The sequence below is a fragment of the Typopeltis vanoorti genome, chromosome 19 (assembly GCF_054136105.1).
Source record: "Typopeltis vanoorti isolate ZY-2024b chromosome 19, IOZ_Tvanoo_1.0, whole genome shotgun sequence".
Lineage (NCBI taxonomy): Eukaryota > Metazoa > Arthropoda > Arachnida > Uropygi > Thelyphonidae > Typopeltis > Typopeltis vanoorti.
In genome coordinates this window covers 24563071-24582282 of record NC_143567.1, presented here as the reverse complement: position 1 = coordinate 24582282, position 19212 = coordinate 24563071, and the positions used below count along the sequence as shown (strand labels likewise).

General features: G+C 35.5%; 1 protein-coding gene across 1 annotated transcript in view; it reads left to right on the top strand.

Moving 5' to 3' along the window:
* Positions 1-19212, top strand: part of Coprox (oxygen-dependent coproporphyrinogen-III oxidase) — a 124824-nt gene that overhangs the window by 9012 nt on the left and 96600 nt on the right. The window contains exons 2-3 of the mRNA XM_090409253.1: positions 2461-2556; positions 10136-10196. Of these exons, the coding sequence (XP_090265379.1) occupies positions 2465-2556; positions 10136-10196 (153 nt within the window). The 5' untranslated portion in view covers positions 2461-2464. The remainder of the gene's footprint in view (positions 1-2460; positions 2557-10135; positions 10197-19212) is intronic.

Sequence of the window (19212 nt, the reverse complement as noted above, 5' to 3'; positions counted from 1 at the left end):
TGATGGGACTAGGGGGATATTGGTGGACAGAGAGGAGGTGTCGTTCAGAGGGCATATTGTAAATGTTGGCAAAATAGCTCAAAGGCTTACTTGTATGTTGAAAAACACAAGTAAAGATAGGGGATGTTATTCCTCTTTATAAGACTACAATTTAGCCGCATCTTGACTATTGTGCACAGATTTGGTCACCTGGATTTCTTAGTGAATCTCCTCAACCACCTCCACAGCAAGGAGGTGGTTGAGAAGTGGAGATGAGTGACCAAGCTGCTGACAGCCTTGTGGAATTCTCCCTATGAGGTGAGGATAGGTGGAAAGTGTGTGGGTTACAAAGTTTAATTGATAGATGGAAAAGAGGGGACATGATAGAAACAAGGTATTGATACAAAGTATAAAATTGATACAAAGGATATTTTTCAGTATATGACATGTAGAGAGCTAGAGGTCATCCATGGAAGTGGTGTAAGAGTGTGGTTAGTAGGATATGCAAACTAGATTTTTTGCATGGAGAGTGGTGAATGATGGAATGGGTTGAGTTCCCTGACAGTGAATGAGTTTAAGGAGAGATATGATAAATTTTGTGTATATAAACATTAGTGTGGGTCTCCCATTACAAGGCTCTGGACTTCATGGCGATACTGTACAATTGCAATAATAATAATTCGAACATTGTGCAAACAGGGATTGATTTTTGTAGCTATGTGTGGACTTAGTGAATTAATTTCATGCTCTCGATTTTATCGGTTATAGCTATATGAAAAAAGGCAACATTAATATGAGAAATGTTATATTAGCAAACACTTGCACGCAAAATGGTTTCATGTGCATGGGCCAGCAGATATTGGAAGGAAAACATTAATTAAAATCCTTGTCAATACAGCTTGCAACCTCTGTTCCATCTTGACTTCCCTCACAGCTGAACTCTCCTTTATTCACTGGACTTTCCTGTCCAGTGACTACAATGCCAAAAAGATTATAAACTAGTTATTCCTTCCATGTCCTCATAACATACAGATTACAGTAATGCTATTGCTATTCCCTGCATTTGGAGCAGATCAGAGAAAATAGCCAAAACTTTAAAGAAATGTGATTTCTGCACTGCTTTAAAACCTAATTTGAAGCAAGCTGCCCAATCTGATCTCCTAATGATCCACTCCCTCCTCCTGTTTTGTTCTAAGTGTTTATAAGGTTGCTTATTCTTGCAACTCAACATATTATGGTCACACTGGACAATCTCTCTAGAAGAACAGGAGGAATCTTTATCTGGACAATTTCAATCGAAGGTGAGTTAGCCGATCTCATACGGAGGTTGCAGGGTTTTTTCTCCTGGAAACTAAGGTTTTTCATCCTGCATACAGACAAATCGGCCCTTCAGAACACACGCAATTTACAGACAAAAATACTAGTTGTTGTGATGGTGGAGGTGGGCGGTAGATGGCGTTGATGGAGATGATTTGTAGTCGAGGTTCAGTGTAGTGGTTGAGACAGTTGTAGGTGTCCTCCCACGATGAGTCTTCGGACTCCTTGGAGGTATCAGGAATAATAATAATAAATAATAATAACCATAACTATGGTCAGTCAAGTTTAGCTGACCATTGTCTTGGTACTTTGTATACAGAACCACTCTCAAAAAAAAAAAAAATAATAATAATAAATAAATATTGTACTATGATTCACCACAGCAAATACAAACTTGAAACACTTGTATTAGAATCTACAGATTTAAAAACCATCTTAACTTAAATAAATATGGTCATGTTAAACTTCTCAAGATTTGGGAAGCATGAATTCTTAAACCTCCTGCATAATAGCTAAGGCTAGCTGACATCAACCAGAGAGGACACACCTCATAAGGCTTTAAGCTTCTAGTCTAACTTCTTTTACTTATTGTTGTGTGTTATTACAATTTTTCTATTATATTGCTGAAGATGTCTATGTGGCAGAGACGAAATATAGGGACTATTAAACTTGTGCTTAACTTTTTAACTGTGCTGTTTTTATTTCATTAAACCTGATATAAGTTTTCTCTATGCTGTATTTATTTCATTAAACCTAATATAAATGCTAACCAATGCCTAAGATTAAATACTCATTACTTAATGCACTCCTATATGTATTAAATGATGTGTCAAGAAATTAAGCCACCAAGAAAATAAAATTGATATTTGCAGATGTTCATGGATTGTGTCTGAGAGAGAGCAGACTGCATGAGCAGAAATAATGAGCACAGATTATTTTAAGGAATTGGAATATTTAGGAAGTTTTTAATGGATTGCTGAGTATAATACAATTTTATGGATTGATTGATAAGATTGATTAATTGTTTATTAACTTGATGTGTAAATAATATTACACAAACTGTAGTTGACATTTTTAAAGTTCTTTAACAGCTTTATTTCTAAGTATGCATTTTATTGATTGTGATTTATTTGTAATGTCTGACTCTTTTTTTTTTTTTTTAAGAATCATGTGGTTAAGAAACATTCTAAGGGCTTCAGGTGGCATTCTTGGACCTAGGCTCTATTCTTCATACATTGGAAAAAGAAACAGATTTCTAAAGTAAGATGTTAAAGATGAGGATTTTTCTGTTTTTAATTATATACACTTTATTGTCATTCTCTCAATCTCTCATCATATCAAACACTCCATAAACCTGACGATGGCTTAGTAAACTTTCTCAGAACCGTGTCCAGTACGTTCTGATTCCCTTGAAAACCAGGTGACCAAATCTGTGCACAGTAGTCCACATGTGGCCTGATCAAAGCCTTATACAAGGGAAGAACCATAACCTCTTTACTTCTACATGTCAAGCTCCTCCTCATCATTACCATAATCCATTGTGACGTTCTTACAATTTTAGCAACAGTACCCCTAAAAATCACTTTAGCTGAAATGGAAGAGTTATAATCCTTATGGATTATAACTCTTTCATTTCAGAATTAGCAGAATCCATAAGAGTTATGGATTCTGCTAATTTTAAAAGAAAAGTTGCTTTTTTATTATGGGATAGATCAACGTACCGAGAATTGAATTACAATCTCACTAACATACAACTCTTTACTTGCTGAAGTTGTACATCTTGATGGAGACACTATAGAAAGACTCAGAAGTTAATTTGCTAGAACATCTATGTTCAATGGTTACCCAAGATTCACAAGAAAGATATTACTCTTTGTCTAATTGTTGACTGCATAGATTCGCCTACTTACTGAATAACCAAACTTTTAGTACACCTATTGAAAGCGTAGATTGGCAACTCTTGCTCGTTTATAAAAAAATTCTGCCAATTTTCTAGATAAAGTAAAAAATGTTTCCCTACAACCCACTGATATAATGATTAATTTTGATATAGAATCTCACTTCACAAATATTCCTCTTGAGGATACACTGCATCTACTTTCAGAAGCAGTGTCAGAGGATATAGTGAAAATATTCAACTTTATGCATTCTGGATATTTTATTTGTTAGAATAAGGTTTACAGTCAAGTTGAAGGAATTGCAATGGAAAGTCCACTCTCTTCCACACTTGCTAATTTTTATTTAGAACATTATTATTAACATATTAATAACATATTAACATCATTATTATTAGCAGTTTTTCAAAGTAATTACTCCATACTTCAAGGATATCTTTTTCTCCCGTTTTCATGTCACCTTTATCATCTCTAACTCCTTTTATAGCACTCTTTCCTCCATTCCTAAGCTTCTTCAACAACCTCCAGAATATTTTGCCACCTTCTTGATATTTATTTTCTATATTCTTGCCAAAGTCCTCCCATGACTTTTGTTTAGCTAGTTTTACACAGTGTTTAGCATTCTCGCATTTGTCTCTATATTCTCTAAGAACACAAGCTGACTTATTTGACAGGAACTTTTGATATGCTTTTTTCTTTTCCTTCACTGCTTCTTTAACTTCCTGTGTCCACCAGGGAGTTCTGATTTTTTTATCCTTGCACACAACCTCACCACATGCCTCTCTGGCAGAATCAATCAATGTTTTCTTCAGAGTTTGCCACTGAATCTCCAAGATTTGATTCCTGTTCTCAAACTCTTTCAATTTTTCTTCAATAATCTTTGTGTATTTTAGTCTACAGTTCACATCTGAGAGCTGCTCAACTTTGATTCGCTTTAAAACTTTCTTACATGTTATTCTTTTCAATATGAAATTCAATTTTATCCTGCTCAAGACTAAATAGTGATTGCTTCCAATTTCAAATCCTCTGTATACTCTGGTGTCCTGCACCAGAGAGAAAACATCACTATCAACAATAACATATTCAACGAGACTTTTCTTATTCCTAGCCTCTTCTCTCCATGTGAATTTGTGCACATTTTTATGTTGGAACATGGTGTTAGTAATAACCAGTCCATGTCCTGAGCAGAAATCCAACAGATATTTGCCATTATTATTAGCTTTGCTCTTTTCTCCAAATTTTTCCAAAATATTTTTGCATGTCTCACAATCATTTCCTACTCTGCTATTTAGATCCCCAACAAGGACCAACTTTTCCTTTTTTCATTGTGTCAGTTGCTTTTTCTAAAGCCTCAAAAAATTCCTCCACTTCTACCTTAGTAGAACCTTCTGTGGGACCATAGGCACAAATAAGTCTCATTGTCCAGTTCCCCATTCTCATATTTGCCCACATTACTCTACTTGAGACTGACTGCCATTCAAGAAGATTAGCCTCGTATTTTGTGTTGAATACTATGGCTACTCCTTCTTTTCCTTGATTGTCATTGCCTGAAAATAACATTTTGTATTTATTGCTCAGAAAGATCTCACCAGTTTTGGTATTTTTTGTTTCAGTCACCCCTATTATGGTGATCTGGTACTTATCTAATTCCTCAGCTAGCTCCATTTCTTTGCCATTCAAGGCTTCTTACATTGATAGTACCGATCTTTAACTCTGGTGATGTTGAGTTGGGGTTTGTTTTCAGATTTTTTTCCAGTAGCTGAATTTTCGCTGTTCACCCTGGTTACCTGCCGAAAACAACGGGAGCCTTGTTTAACCGGGGCGATGCACCAGCGAGCATGAAATTTTGTCATGTTGTACCATCATTTTTTATTTTGGTTTAACCAATAAGAATACAGTTTGGTCGGCTAAATCCCAAATTGCCAGCCCATCCTCGTTCGTTCAGTATCCAAGTAGATACCCAACATGGTGCACCACGAGAAGGTGAGGATTAGACATTAGGTCAGAAGCCCTGGTTGGTTCTCTGCATTCCTTTAAAGGTTATGTGGAGGTCTCCTCTCAGTTATACAGCTTTGACCCTTAAGCACCTCGTATTGGGAACAAGAAGGAAGAATTTTTGGCCTTGGTTGTCACTTCCAGGCCGCAAGCTTTGGCATTAGTGAAACATGGCTGACAGGAGATGATATACTAGTGGGATAGAATGGGAGGGGTATGGTGTGTTCAGGAGTGACAGGGAGAATAAAATGGGGAGAGGAGTGTTATTGATGATAGCTGATGAGCTGCAGCCAAGGAGAATAGAAGTGGAACTGCAGGATAGAGAAAAGAGCACATTTGAGGCTATTTGGTGTGAGATTGAGACTAGCAGAACAAAATATACAGTTGGGTGCTGCTATAGACCAGGTGATGGAATAGATGGTGGAGATAGTATGCATAAGCAAATAGAAGAAATGAGTGGAAGGAGGGTAATTATTATGGGAGATTTCAACTATGGTAACATTTATTGGAAGGAGGAGAGGACACATGGGAGGAAGGAATTGTATTTTATGTGGTTATTAAAGGAAAACTATCTGTGACAGCATGTAATGGAAAATACTAGGGGTCAGAGAGTGCTTGACCTAGTAATTGCATCTGAGAATTTGGCTGTAACGAATATGACCACGTTGCCACCAATTGGTGAGAGTGATCATAGGGTCTTGACTTGGGAGGTGGCTAAAGGTGTGGAATTTGCAATTAAGACAGGATACATGTGGAATTATCGAGTTGGTAAGTATGACAAGCTTAGGAGTTTGATTAGTTCAGTGCCACGGCATGTAAAACTGCAAGGGCTGGATGTTGATAGTGCATGGGAGGCAGTTAAGAAGTGTTTACATGAGGCAATGGCTGACTGTATATCTGACAAAAAAAGAAACAACTATGGAGGGAATTTAAGGAGAAAGGTGACCGGCAGGCACATGAATGGTATGAAGCGCAGGCCAGAAGGATAACGAGTGTGGTAAGAAAAGCAAAAGCGGATTATGAAAGAACATTAGCCATGCAGGCTAAAGAGAATCCCAAACAGTTTTTTCGATATGTGGCAAGTAAAAGAAAAAATGTATATGGCAGAATGATTTTAAAGAATGCCAATGGTAGGAAGGTAACCAAATCAATTAATATAGTTGAATTACTGAGCGAGCACTTTGCAAGAGTATATCATCCAGGTGGTGACATTAAGAACCAATAGCTTATACAGGAATTGTAGTGAATGAAGTGGAGGTGTATAGTCTATTACAAAACCTCAATGTCAATACATCTGTGGGATTGAATGGTATACCAGTTCGTGTCATACATGAAGCAGCTAAAGAATTGGCAGTGCCATTGACCATTTTGTTTAATTTGAGTCTCAGGTCTGGATCAGTCCCGAGGGGGTGAAAATAATTCCACTGCATGAAGGTGGTTCCAAGACTGCTGTTGTAAATTACCGACCGATTAGCATATCAGGAATCATTGTCAAGGTCTTAGAGAAATTAGTCAAGAAAAGAATACAGGATTGGATAGATGAAAATGGGATATTGTATGGGGGACAACATGGTTTTGTGAAGGGTAGATCATGCCTCAGTAACTTGCTCACGTTTTATAACACAGTGACGGCTGAACTGGATAATGGTAATGGGTTTACAGTGATTCTACTGGACCTTGGAAGGCTTTTGACAGGATACCACATGGAATTCTAATCAGTAAACTGCAGCATATGGGGATGGATATAGGGTTGGTGAGATGGATAGGAGGGGGGGGGGGGTTGATGGAGAGATATCAGAGAGTAGTTTATTCAGGAGTAGAGTCCAAAAGGCGACCTGTGACTAGTGGTGTGCCGCAGGGTTCTGTTCTTGGACCACTACTTTCCAATTTGTTCATTAATGATATAGGAAAGGATCTGAGAGGAAGTGTTCATTTGTTTGCTGATGATGCAAAGTTGGATAGAGCAATAGTTGAGTGCATAGGATGTCAAAATTTTTCAAGATGATTTGGATAGTTGGGAGGACTGGGCTAAGGAGAATGGATGTCAATTTAATGTGGCAAAGTGTAAGGTTATGCATTTTGGGGTGAAAAGATTAGCAGCAATATATCACATTGGTGGAACCTTATTCCAGGAGATTGATGAGGCCAGGGATTTGGAAGTGTTGGTGGATAGGGAGTTGAAGTTTAGGGGGCACATCACAAAAGTGGCTAAATCAGCTCATCAAACCAGTTGGTTGCTAAAAAATACTTTAACAAGCAGAGACAAACAGATTATTGTTCCTCTGTATCGAGCCTTGATAAGACCCCATCTAGACTACTGTGCCCAGATATGGGCACCAGGGTTTCTTCTTGATGGGGAGGAGGTAGAGATGATCCAGAGACGAGTGACCAAGATGATAGCAGGTCTATGGAATGAACCTTATGTGAACAGGTTGAAGATTTGTGGGGTGCAGAAATTGGTTGATAGGCAGAAAAGGGGTGATATGATTGAGACATTCAAATTACTGAAAGGTTTCTATAAGATTAATTCAGAAGACATTTTTGAGAATAGGACTGGTTGTGGGAGGACTAGAGGCCATACATGGAAGCTGGGAAAGAGTGTGGTTAGCAAGGGTATTAGAGCTAAGTTTTTACTTGGAGAATGGTGAATGAGTGGAATAAGCTGCCAGAGTCTGTTGTGGGTGCCATGACAGTGAATGAGCTCAAGGCGAGTTCTTGACATGATGGTAGGGCCTTCCTCGATGAGTCTGTCGACTCCTTGGAGTTGCCCATGATAATAATAATATTAAACAAATATGTCAAGGCAGATAGAACCTCCATAAATCAGTCAATATGGACGAAGCCCTTCGGTCAGAAAGACCTGGATTTGATTCTGATCTATGATGTAAGAAACCTTTATTTGGTCTCTTTCGACTAAAGGTGAGTCAGCCGGTCTCACACGGAGATAGAGCTGAAACTAAGATGGGTTTTCAGGAGTTGTGTCAGACCATGCTGCCCAGTATATTACTCCATAGCTCTTACTATTAATGAAGATGAGTTATTTACCATCAGATCATGATTGGAAAATGAATTAATATTTCCAACCACCCTCTTAAAACTGTTGATATTTGTATGAGTGATGGTATTTTGCAATGATGTTTTCGGCTGCTGGATATTGACCTTGGCCTAGTCAACTTTCAGTATTTCTGGATAAACTTTTTAAAGATTCATTGAATCCTCAGCAGTGCATTGCATTGCATTATTGAATCGATATTTTTTACCTAAATGATTCTATTCTTTAGTATTAGGAAAATAAACTTTGACTATCTTGAATAGACTAAATTAAAATGTACTAGCTTAATTGTTGCATTTAGGAATTTCTGTATTGAGATTGGTGGTTCTTCACCTAAAATATCTAAGGTCACACTCCAACATTCACCTTCTTCTTTAACCTAGCTACCTTTAGAACTCCTTCGATTCAGTGAGAATTAATTAAAACATTACAATGGACTTTTAATAATGGAGAACATGTTTGTAGCTCTCTTGAAAAGAAGGGATGGTAAAGGCGTCTATATCTCATGGTCACTGGGAAGCCCTTCAGCACCTCAAAGAGGGTTCCTTCTCAATATCTTGGGATAAGTGAAAGAACAAGAATGTTAACTGGATAGGAGTATATATATTTGTTCTCTCTCTCTCTCGTATCTCCTCATGTCTGAGAACTCGTGACCTTCCTAATGATGCTTCGCCATTTCTTTCTCCCCTGTGCTTCTCTTAATGCTTGTTCTAGTTTAAGTCCAGTGATTCTTGATATTTGGTCAATCCACCTTTGGGGATTGTCAGAATTATAGAGTTACGGAGACATCATCAGGGACTTGTAACACACACACACACACATACATACAGACACAAAGCTAACTAGACACATGGATGAAAGATTAGAGTCTTATGTGGAGTGCCCTCTATGGACACCTGTAGTTGGCCTAGGATGTAAACCGGGATCTCGAGGTATTAGTGTTTTCCATATTTTTGGAAGTTTTACGCAACCATATTTATTTAAATTAGACTGATTTTTAAGAGCAGCAGTATATTCTAAAAATAGTCTTTCTCTTCTGAATTTACTGTGATGGAGCATGATAGTCTTTTTTCAGTTGATTCTGTGAGCTATATCCAAACTATAGTTAGCAATGCCAATTTTTTTATGTCCTTCCATCGGATAGTAGCTGATCTTATTGTCTGTCCATAGTAAGCCAACTTGCAGGAACAAGAAACTATATTCACCTGGAACTGAGAGGGGGGGGGTTTGTCTTTAGTGGAGCAGATAAGAGTAGCTAGTTTTAAGTGGGGTTTGAAAGTGGTGCAAAGATTGTATTTCTTGAAGATTCTGGATATTTTTTCTGATGTGCCTCAGACATGGGGATGGTGATAGCATTACTAAAATCTTTCCAAAGAGGTCATGGATTGGGGGAATGATTGATTATTATTATTTTATTTTTATTTTTTGATAATGTGGGAATTGTAACCATTAGATAGAAAAGTGTGGTGTATATAATTGAGTTCTGTTGTTGCAAGAGAGGTCACATTGGAACAAAGGTTATAAGCTCTGTGGGATAGTGTTTTCATTTCACAATATTGTTGAGGAGGGGGGGGGGGTTGATGTCACTTTCTAGACACTTTGGTCACCTGCTTGCCTAAAGGTAACCTGTCCTTTTCAATATATAGGAACCCCACTCACACAGGCAGATCCACTCACAAACTTTCCCATCACCCCCCCCCCTCAATAATATGATGTAATAAAAACACTAACCCATAGAACTTACTTATGATACTTCAAAGTCAAGTAATCTGTTAATGTGTTTATAAACTGCTGCTACTTAATTCTAAATGCATAGCTAATTATAATATATACTGTTAACCAGATACTCTACTTGTTTATAATATATTTTTATTTTCAAATGTAATTTTATTTTTAGACTATTCTCTGGAGGAGTTGCAGGTGGTCTGCTAACATGGCAGTATGTTAAAAATCATAAGGTATGTGAAATTTTAATTATAACAGTAGTATTAGAAAAATTGTTAATTGTGTCTGAAGTATGTATAGAAAGGCTTAGGTGTTGTTGATTATTCATAATAATAATGCTTCATGGTGTAAACAACATATAAAATATATAATAAGTTTACAATTAATACAATTTATGCACCGCACATTTTGTGCATTTTGATTTTTCTGTAAGGAAACCATATTCACACATCATTCTTATTAACAAAATTCCATAGAGTTTGTATATATGAGTGAGGCTTAGCTTTAAATTAACACCATCAAGTGCACCCATGTATTTCAACAGAATATTCTAACCTTTCATCACTTGTGATACCAAAACTAATTTTGATCTCTACACCACTTCCTCATGAGGTTCTTCCCCCCCACACACACACACCCATCTTCTGTTCTTGTTATCATTTGCTCATCATCCTATGGAAAGATATGTTCTACTTGTCATATATCATAATATCCTTAACAAAAGAAAGAATGAAAAATATCTATATAATATTCCTCCCATAAGAATTATATATACCTCTATTAGAATACTCCTTTTCATGCTTATGGATCAAACTTGGAAGGCTGCACTCCTATAGCCAGGGCTCAACAAATTGTGTAAAACCTTATTTGCCATGAAAAAAATGAACTCCTCCCCCCAGTTCTTTTAATTGATATTCCTAGTAAGTTAGTAGGAGTATGCCATAAAGTGATCAGGAATGCTATACTGATGGTACTGTGGCTGGAGAACTTAGAATATTTTTTATTTAATAATAATTAAAAAAAAAATAATTGTGCAGTCTTGCAGCTACTATCACCAGATAGCAAAATCCACTCACCTTTGATAAGTAGGCAAGTGAATTTGTTGAATTCTGCCCATAGCCATTGGTTAAAGGACTAATGTCCTCTCTTTCAAGAAGCCAAATGTCTGCTGAAAGTATCACTGTAGCACAGAGAAATCCTTATCCATTCAGACAAGTTGTGGTGTATAGTCATAATTTTCCGAGACCATATAATAACCTCCATTACATGACTAACAAACTTCAAACTCGCAATCCATCCATAAGGTCCACATTCTGTTTATTAATTTCGTTCTTATTTCTGAACATCCTGAACACCTCTTGAGTACATATTAGGAAATTGATGATGATGATGATGATTTATGAACATGTAGCTATATTATATTCAGAGTACTCTAAAGAAATGCAGTCCAAAGAATGTTATTTTCCAGCTATTTGATTGGAAATACTTGAATTCTGTATCTATAAGATGTCAGTGCTAGATGGAGATATAATAAGATGCTTCCTTCTGACATTGTTAGCAAATCAGTTTGCTACTGACCTGACTAGCTTCCATCTCTCTCTCTCTCTCTCTCTTTTTCGTTATAAGCACAAGTAAGATTTTAGCCAAAACTTCATGTCTAAAGTTTTTGTAATTTCATAAAATGCAAGTTTGTACGTGTGTGAGTTTGTGTGAAGAGACGTTGGGAGGAATTTTGGTGCCTATGGCCAGGAAAGAAAATTGCGCCGTTCTAAAAAAAAAAAAAACTTTAAAAATCTCAATTTTTGCGCCTATGTAAAATTAGCACCTATGGTCGAAGCCATATTGGCCATAGCCTCACTATGCCTCTGTGTGTGTGTGTGTGTGTGTGTGTGTGTGTCGCATTTTCAATTTTCCTCCCAGTAGTAACCCTACGAGTAGGTAATTTATTTCCTACATGCTCCATTGCATTATATTACACGTAGCTTCCAAGTACTAATTAATATTTATATTTTTGTATCAATATTCATATTTACATTTATATTTTTACATCTGTATGTATCTATTCCAACCTTTACATCCATTTTTATATTTACAACAACTGGAAATTGATCTTGTTGGCAAAATTAATTAATTCTGAGTAATACTTTTGGATAAGTCTCTATTTTGACACTGGCCACTTGTCTCCAGAAGTGATGATGTGTTGTATTAGGGCCATCCAGATGGAGTCCAATAGCTGACAATCATAAAGTATGTAATCAACAGTCTGTTGAAGATGTGGACAACAAATACATGATGGGGATTCCAGAATATGGAATCTGTGTAGGTAGTGTCTTAATTTTCAATGTCTCATCAGTAGTGTGGTTAAACCTGGAGAGATGGCATGTTTTTTCAGCTGGAGTCTGCCTCTGATACTTGGCAAGAATTCTTTTGATGTTTTCCATTCTTTTTCCCACAAGTTTAACCTTATTTCTTCATCAAGTTTTTTTATAGCAGATTTTGAGTACTTTTGGTAACTTGTTTCTGGCTGTTCATTTATAGCTGCTGCTTTAGCCAGCTGATGTGCTCTATCATATCCTGCTACCCCAGTATTCACCTTCACCCAGCAGAACTTGATTTCTCATCCCTCTAGAGTGAGATTGTTAAACCAGATTTCATGTCTTTCTATTAACGCTATATGGTTGTTCTGGTTTTGTATGCCATCTGTAGAGCTTTTACTGTCACTGTAAATTGTTGCTGTCTTTTGATGAGAGGTGTTAAGTTATAATTCACAGAGATATGTAAGTGAATAAACTATATCAAGTTGTTCTGCTTGGTTGATGGAACAAGGGAGGATGCAGTCTGGACCAGCATTCTTGTGCCATGGACTGTCTGTAATAGACAATAAAAAAGCAATTAACATTTCCTTCTGTTTAGCTCCCATCAGTGTGTGTGTATATATATATATATGGAATTTGTCACTGTCAGACCTTTCCTTTGCCTTAATATATGTTTTCTCTGCTGGGTTTGGCCACCAACTATACTGAAGCAGATGTTCGTAGCAATTTGGATCAATGTTGGAATTTCGTTGTATCTTCCAGAAGTGACTTCATATAATGGAGAATTCTTGCATTTTCAGGCAGATCGGTGTTAAACCAGCAATAACACAAGCCGCATCGAAAGATATTGTCCTGTATCCTTTAATTATTCATATGACTATAAGGCGTTGAACTCTGTTTAGCTTTTGTCAGTTTTTCTTGATTTTAGTGCATGTTTCCAAGGAAGTGCAGCATAAGATATAAATGGTAGTATGGCTTTGGTATGTATTGTTTTCAGTGCTTGTTGGCCTGATCCCCACTTTATCCTTGACGACTTAGTTAAAAGGTTAACTATTTGTAAGCTTTTTTTCAGCAACATATGAGATGTGCTTGTTGAAGGTAAATTTTTCATTTATTGTTACTCCTAGGTATTTTAGTTCACTAGCTAACCAGAGAACTTCCCCATTTAGGAAGACAGTTACAGGTTGTTTTGATTTTTTACGTGAGATGTGGAGCACTTTAGACTTGGTGCTATTGTAGGTCATTTTTTTATCATGTGCCCACTCTGCAATTTTAAAGAGTTCTTCATTGGCCATTTCTTCTAACTGTATGCCATCGTGTCCCTGAATCATTATCATTGCATCATTGGCAAAAGCTCTGACTTTCGTTTCAGTAGTGAAAGGAAGTCTTAACGTTGACTTCCTTAATAGTCTTAAGGAAGTCTTAATGTTCCAGAAACCTGGTCCACAGCAGGAACTTTGCTAGCTTCTTGTCTAAACTGAGCTGTTGTTCACTTATTTCCATTAAAGTGATTCTCTGAGATTAGTCATGCCAAATTCTTTTTTGAATGCTTTTACAAATATGTCTAGATTGGTTTTGTCAGTGAAGTACTTGATGTTAATGTGATGGTTTGTCTTGTGCATTCTGTTTAAATTTGTGTTACCTGATGATGAAACTTAATATGCGATGATCAGAACAACTTTCTTCTTCCTCGCATCTCCATTCAGAAATCTGGATAAAATAGCATTGTTTGCTATTGTCGGATCAATGAAACTGCTTCCTCTAGCTCTAGTATTTTCAAATGATGGGGTATTACAGTTGTTATTTAGTATGTGTAAAGAATTCGATGCTAAAAACTCTCCAGATTTTTATCTCTATTGTTTGTGATCTTATTAAACCATAAAACCAAATGGGCATTACTATTTATTCCAAGAATTAGGCCATGATTAATGGTAAAATCCATTAATCAACTTCAGGGTTGACTATGAGTATTACAGCTTTCTTTCTTTCTTTCTGATCCTTTGGAAAATATTTTATAATTAGTTGGGAAGCCACATATTTTGTTGTTGATGTTGCAAGATTCTTGTATTAATGGTAGTCCTATATTTTTTCTATTTATGAGTTCTGTTAAGTTATTTACAGCCTTGATAGAGCGATGAAGATTTATTTGAAGGCATGCAAGGGAAGTGGTGCTGTTTCTGCTAACTTTATTATTGCTTTCCATAATCTGTGATTCAAATTTTAAAACTGTCTATAGTAGTTGTATGTCGGGTAGTCTTTGCTTAATGTGTTTGCAGTCATTTTTGGTTTTAGCATGCTTGTTATGATTTTGGCAATTTATACAGTTCATCTCGGACTCATTTCATGGGCACTCACTGAACTTGTGTTCCTCAGCAGAATGGATAGGTGGTTTTTCCCCTACAGTCTCGTGTATGATGGTGATGGATCTTATTGCAGTTAACAGCATCTCAGAACACTTATGTAGTCTGCACAATGGAAAATTCTCCACACCATTTTAACACTGATTTTCAGCAGTTTGGTCCTCACCGTTGGATTGACTTCAATAATTAAGTTTCTCTTGTTCGTTTTTTAATTTGTCATGGATTTTAGTGTCATCTTTGTATCGCAACTGAAAGAGTTCTTCTGCATGCCTGTTGAGTCAACTGCATTGCTCATATTGATTTTGCTGGGAATATCCCATATAATTAGCCTTGGAAAATGTTTCTTATTGGAATTTGCTACTAACGTGTCTTTGCATTACTTAGTGATTATGTGGCAAGTTTATGTTGGTCTTTTCTTTGGATTCAATTAAAACTTCTCCATTATTAATACTTTTCATTTTTGTGATTCTGATTTTGATTTTTCTTGGGTCTATTTTTTTCTTTTACGATATTTTTGGTTTCTTCACTGTTCAGTTGCACTATCAGTTTCACTATTAATTTATAGCAAGGATTATTTTCAGATTCATCTTTGTCTTTAGCATTTTTTTTAACGACTTATGAGTATGACTTAGTAGGCTAAACTAAGTTATCTTGTTCCTGTTTGTTTTGTAGTAGACTAGTTCTTTTGATACTTTTGTTTCATATTCATTTTATTGAATACCTCTGTTAGTTCACTCACTGCAGTTAGTATATCCTATTTAAACCGTTTCTTAAATTACTGCTTACTTTGACAACATTTGCAGCAAATTGAGGACGTTATCGAACTCTAATTTATTCCATGCTGCCATCTTAGTGTTAATCAAAATTGTAGTATAATAACTTTCCTATTGAACTGCTAAGTTTTCTAAGGTACAAAGTTTAAGAGAATGTACTTACAGTTTTGCTGCTTGCTTCTAGAAGTGACATTTCTATTGAATTAGACTTCCAGAGGGTTGTTCCTTGTGACCTTTGTGCCTCCCAGTTGCAGCAGTGGGGGGAGGGGGAGTAACCCTTGCTATAACAGTTAATCCTATTATGAGACAGATGTTGTTTTTAAGGGAGCTAAACAATGGATACAGTCTTATCAGCAGATTCAGTTCATAAAGAGAGAATAAAAAAAAATCACTCATTCAAGCTTAGAACTATAATATTATGGAGTGAATTACTCACTGTTAGAAAGAGCACTATACAAGCTATCAGTCAGTACTAGTTACATCCAGTTTTCCTGTTCAATACTGCACAAAATCAAGGTAAAAAGAGGAGAGATCTGAATGTCCGTTCGTGTCTGAGCCTACTCGTTTTGTCCAGTGTGTGTGTGTGTGTGTGTGTACTCATTACAAGGACTCCGCACACCTTTTACCACATTACCACAATGAAATGATGGCATGGCATCATTGAAATGATGCCATACCATCATTTCAATTTCAGCAATACCTTTAATATCTTTAATTAAAGATATTATTAATTTTAATAATAAATTATTATTAAATTAATGCTATTGTTCATTGTTAATTTTTAATAATTATTAAAGATAATAAGAACATCTTTGATAATGCTATAATATAAAGAGCTAAATTCAAATTATGTTCAATAATTTATAAGATCTGACATGTCTCTCTTTAATTTTGCTACTAGTCCATTGATTTTTGCCCAGCATATTACAGGTTGCTTCTTTTACACTGTCTTCTAACCAATTACTAGTCTTCCATGACAAGAAGAAAAACTATTTCATTTCACTATCTCATCTAACAAAATATACTTTATATAATTTATAAGATCTGACATGTCTCTCTTTAATTTTGCTACTAGTCCATTGATTTTTGCCCAGCATATTACAGGTTGCTTCTTTTACACTGTCTTCTAACCAATTACTAGTCTTCCATGACAAGAAGAAAAACTATTTCATTTCACTATCTCATCTAACAAAATATACTTTATATAATTTATAATATAATTGATATAATTCAACAAAATATAATTTATAAGATCTGACATGTCTCTCTTTAATTTTGCTACTAGTCCATTGATTTTTGCCCAGCATATTACAGGTTGCTGTCTTCTAACCAATTACTAGTCTTCCATGACAAGAAGAAAAACTATTTCATTTCACTATCTCATCTAACAAAATATATTGTAGCTCAGTTTTGGGAGAGAAATTATATAAAAAATGCTTCTTTCATTTTTATGTATGAATCTCATAATAGATGGGGTTTACCTCATTTGAAATATCCAAAGAAGCATCTTCAAGAAGACTCACTGATGGAGTCTTTGACTTCCTTGACTTATTTTTGTTTAACGACATCAGCAATTACCAACACAAATTCTTTACATTTTATGTCATTTTGATACTATTCTGCTACTGGGCATATAAACTTTTTAAGTCAGTAAATGGTTTATAGAATTTAGATTTATAATAAACTGTATTAAAAAGGCACTTTAGGTATTCAAGCATTTCAGAATTCATCTTTCTTTGGAATGAGCTAGAGGTATATTTCACAAGGCCAAATCTAAATTTGGCCAGAAACTTGAAAACCTTGTACTAATCTAGAGTTCCTGTCTGCAGTCACAGGATATTTTTTATGCTTTACGGAATGCAATTCCATCTTCATAGCACAACTATTCGGATTCCTTGAGCCATTTTTCTTAAAGGCATATGTTGATTATGTTTTCTCCTATGTTTTTAGTATATTTTGATCCCTTACCTTCAACTTCAGTTTTGCACTTCACAAAAGTAAAAGGCATAGTTTGCATTCCCTTTCTTTTATTGTGCATAATGATGGGTGAATTTATATAAATTATCCATAAATTAATTGAATAGGAAAGACATAAGTTTACAACACATCAGAAAATGGTGAACACTCAATGGAGCCAGACTAACTTATAATGTGACCCAGTCTTTGACTTGTCTTTGCAGAATAATTCTGTTTTTTAAATAACACTATTAAAAATCCTTTAGATCACATATGTTTCGGTATATAATTACGCGTGAAAATAAGCTTACGCCAGTACTAAATTATAACTGCATGCTTACTTTAAGAGTCAAAGAGGATGTTGGGAGAATTACAGGTGGCATTGAAACAAATGAAAATCAGTATTGTTAAATGAATTTTTTTTTTTTTTTTTTTTTGTTGTTTGTTTAATAGTATCTCTGATTTTTATAAGAGTGGTTAATGACTTGCAAGTTATGCAAAAGAAAATGTTTGAGAATACTTGTCTGTTTATTTCAAAATTAATCTGTGGATGCAGGATAGGTTTTAGTTTATAACAGGGTGAGAGATAAATAATGTTACCTGTTGTCATAGATAGGAATTACTTCACATTTCCAAAACAGCAGCAAGTTTAAACTTCTAAATTAATTACATAGATACTATCTCCTGGTTGAAAATAAAACTTCTTTATTACATTCATTGGAAGCTGCCCATGATCAAATAACTTGACTGTGATGAAGAATGATGTTTTAATCAATAAAAAAAAAGTGTAAATTAATCAAAGAAAAATGGCAATATATTTTGAATACATTTAGGATAAAGCTGGTAATTCAATTGCCACCTTTCTCTGATGACTTGCCCATGCTAAGAGGATTTATGGAGCCCTGCTCATACAACCACCCATATTAGGTTCACTTTTGAACTGGTCTCATAGTTCACTTCTCTTGGATTTAAAACAAACTAATGGATGAAGCATCTAATGACTTTCATTCAGATGCATCACATTTTATTTATTTAATTATTTATTTTTAATAAATTAGGTTACATATGTATTAAGCAATCTTATAATAAAGAAATTGGGATAATTAAACATTTCCTTTTCCCCATTTATTTACAGTAATATAATGCAGTTTTCTTTTAATACTCTGTTCATGAAATTTATCATTATAATTAAAGTCACTTGTCTATGTTTTCATAAATAGTATAAAAATTAAAAATAGTATAACAAATCATTTTATAAAATGTTGTTATTAAAACAGTTTGTAACTCTAGTTTGTTATAAAATATCACTAAACTTCGGTAATGTTTCATAATGGTGACAGAAACAATGCGGAGTTGACATTCTCGTGGGAAGGCATAGACATTGGTTATGCATTTTTACTAAATAGCTTAAGGAAATTAAATTACAGCATATACTAGGATATACATTAAAATAAATGTTAATACACTTCCAACATTTCGGCAACATCACATTGCCATTTTCACAGGAACTTAAAAACAAGACACGTGCATGCAAGCACAACAAACAGTAAATGAGGATGAAGCAGGAAGCTATTCTTTCTCCTAAAAGTCCTGATGGTGCCCCCTAGCTGGCAATGTTGGTATTCTTGGGCAATTGGGCTGAAGGTTCTACTTTGCCAAACAGGTAGGACAGCTAATATCAGAATTTCAGAACACAAGGACTACATCGGTTTCACCAATACAGTCACTCTGGTCTTGCAGACCATGCGCTGGATACCCGCCATAGAATACGGTGGAAGAAAGCCACGATTTTACACCGTAGTAAATTCAAATACGAAAGGCTTTTCATGGAATCAGCCTCAGCCC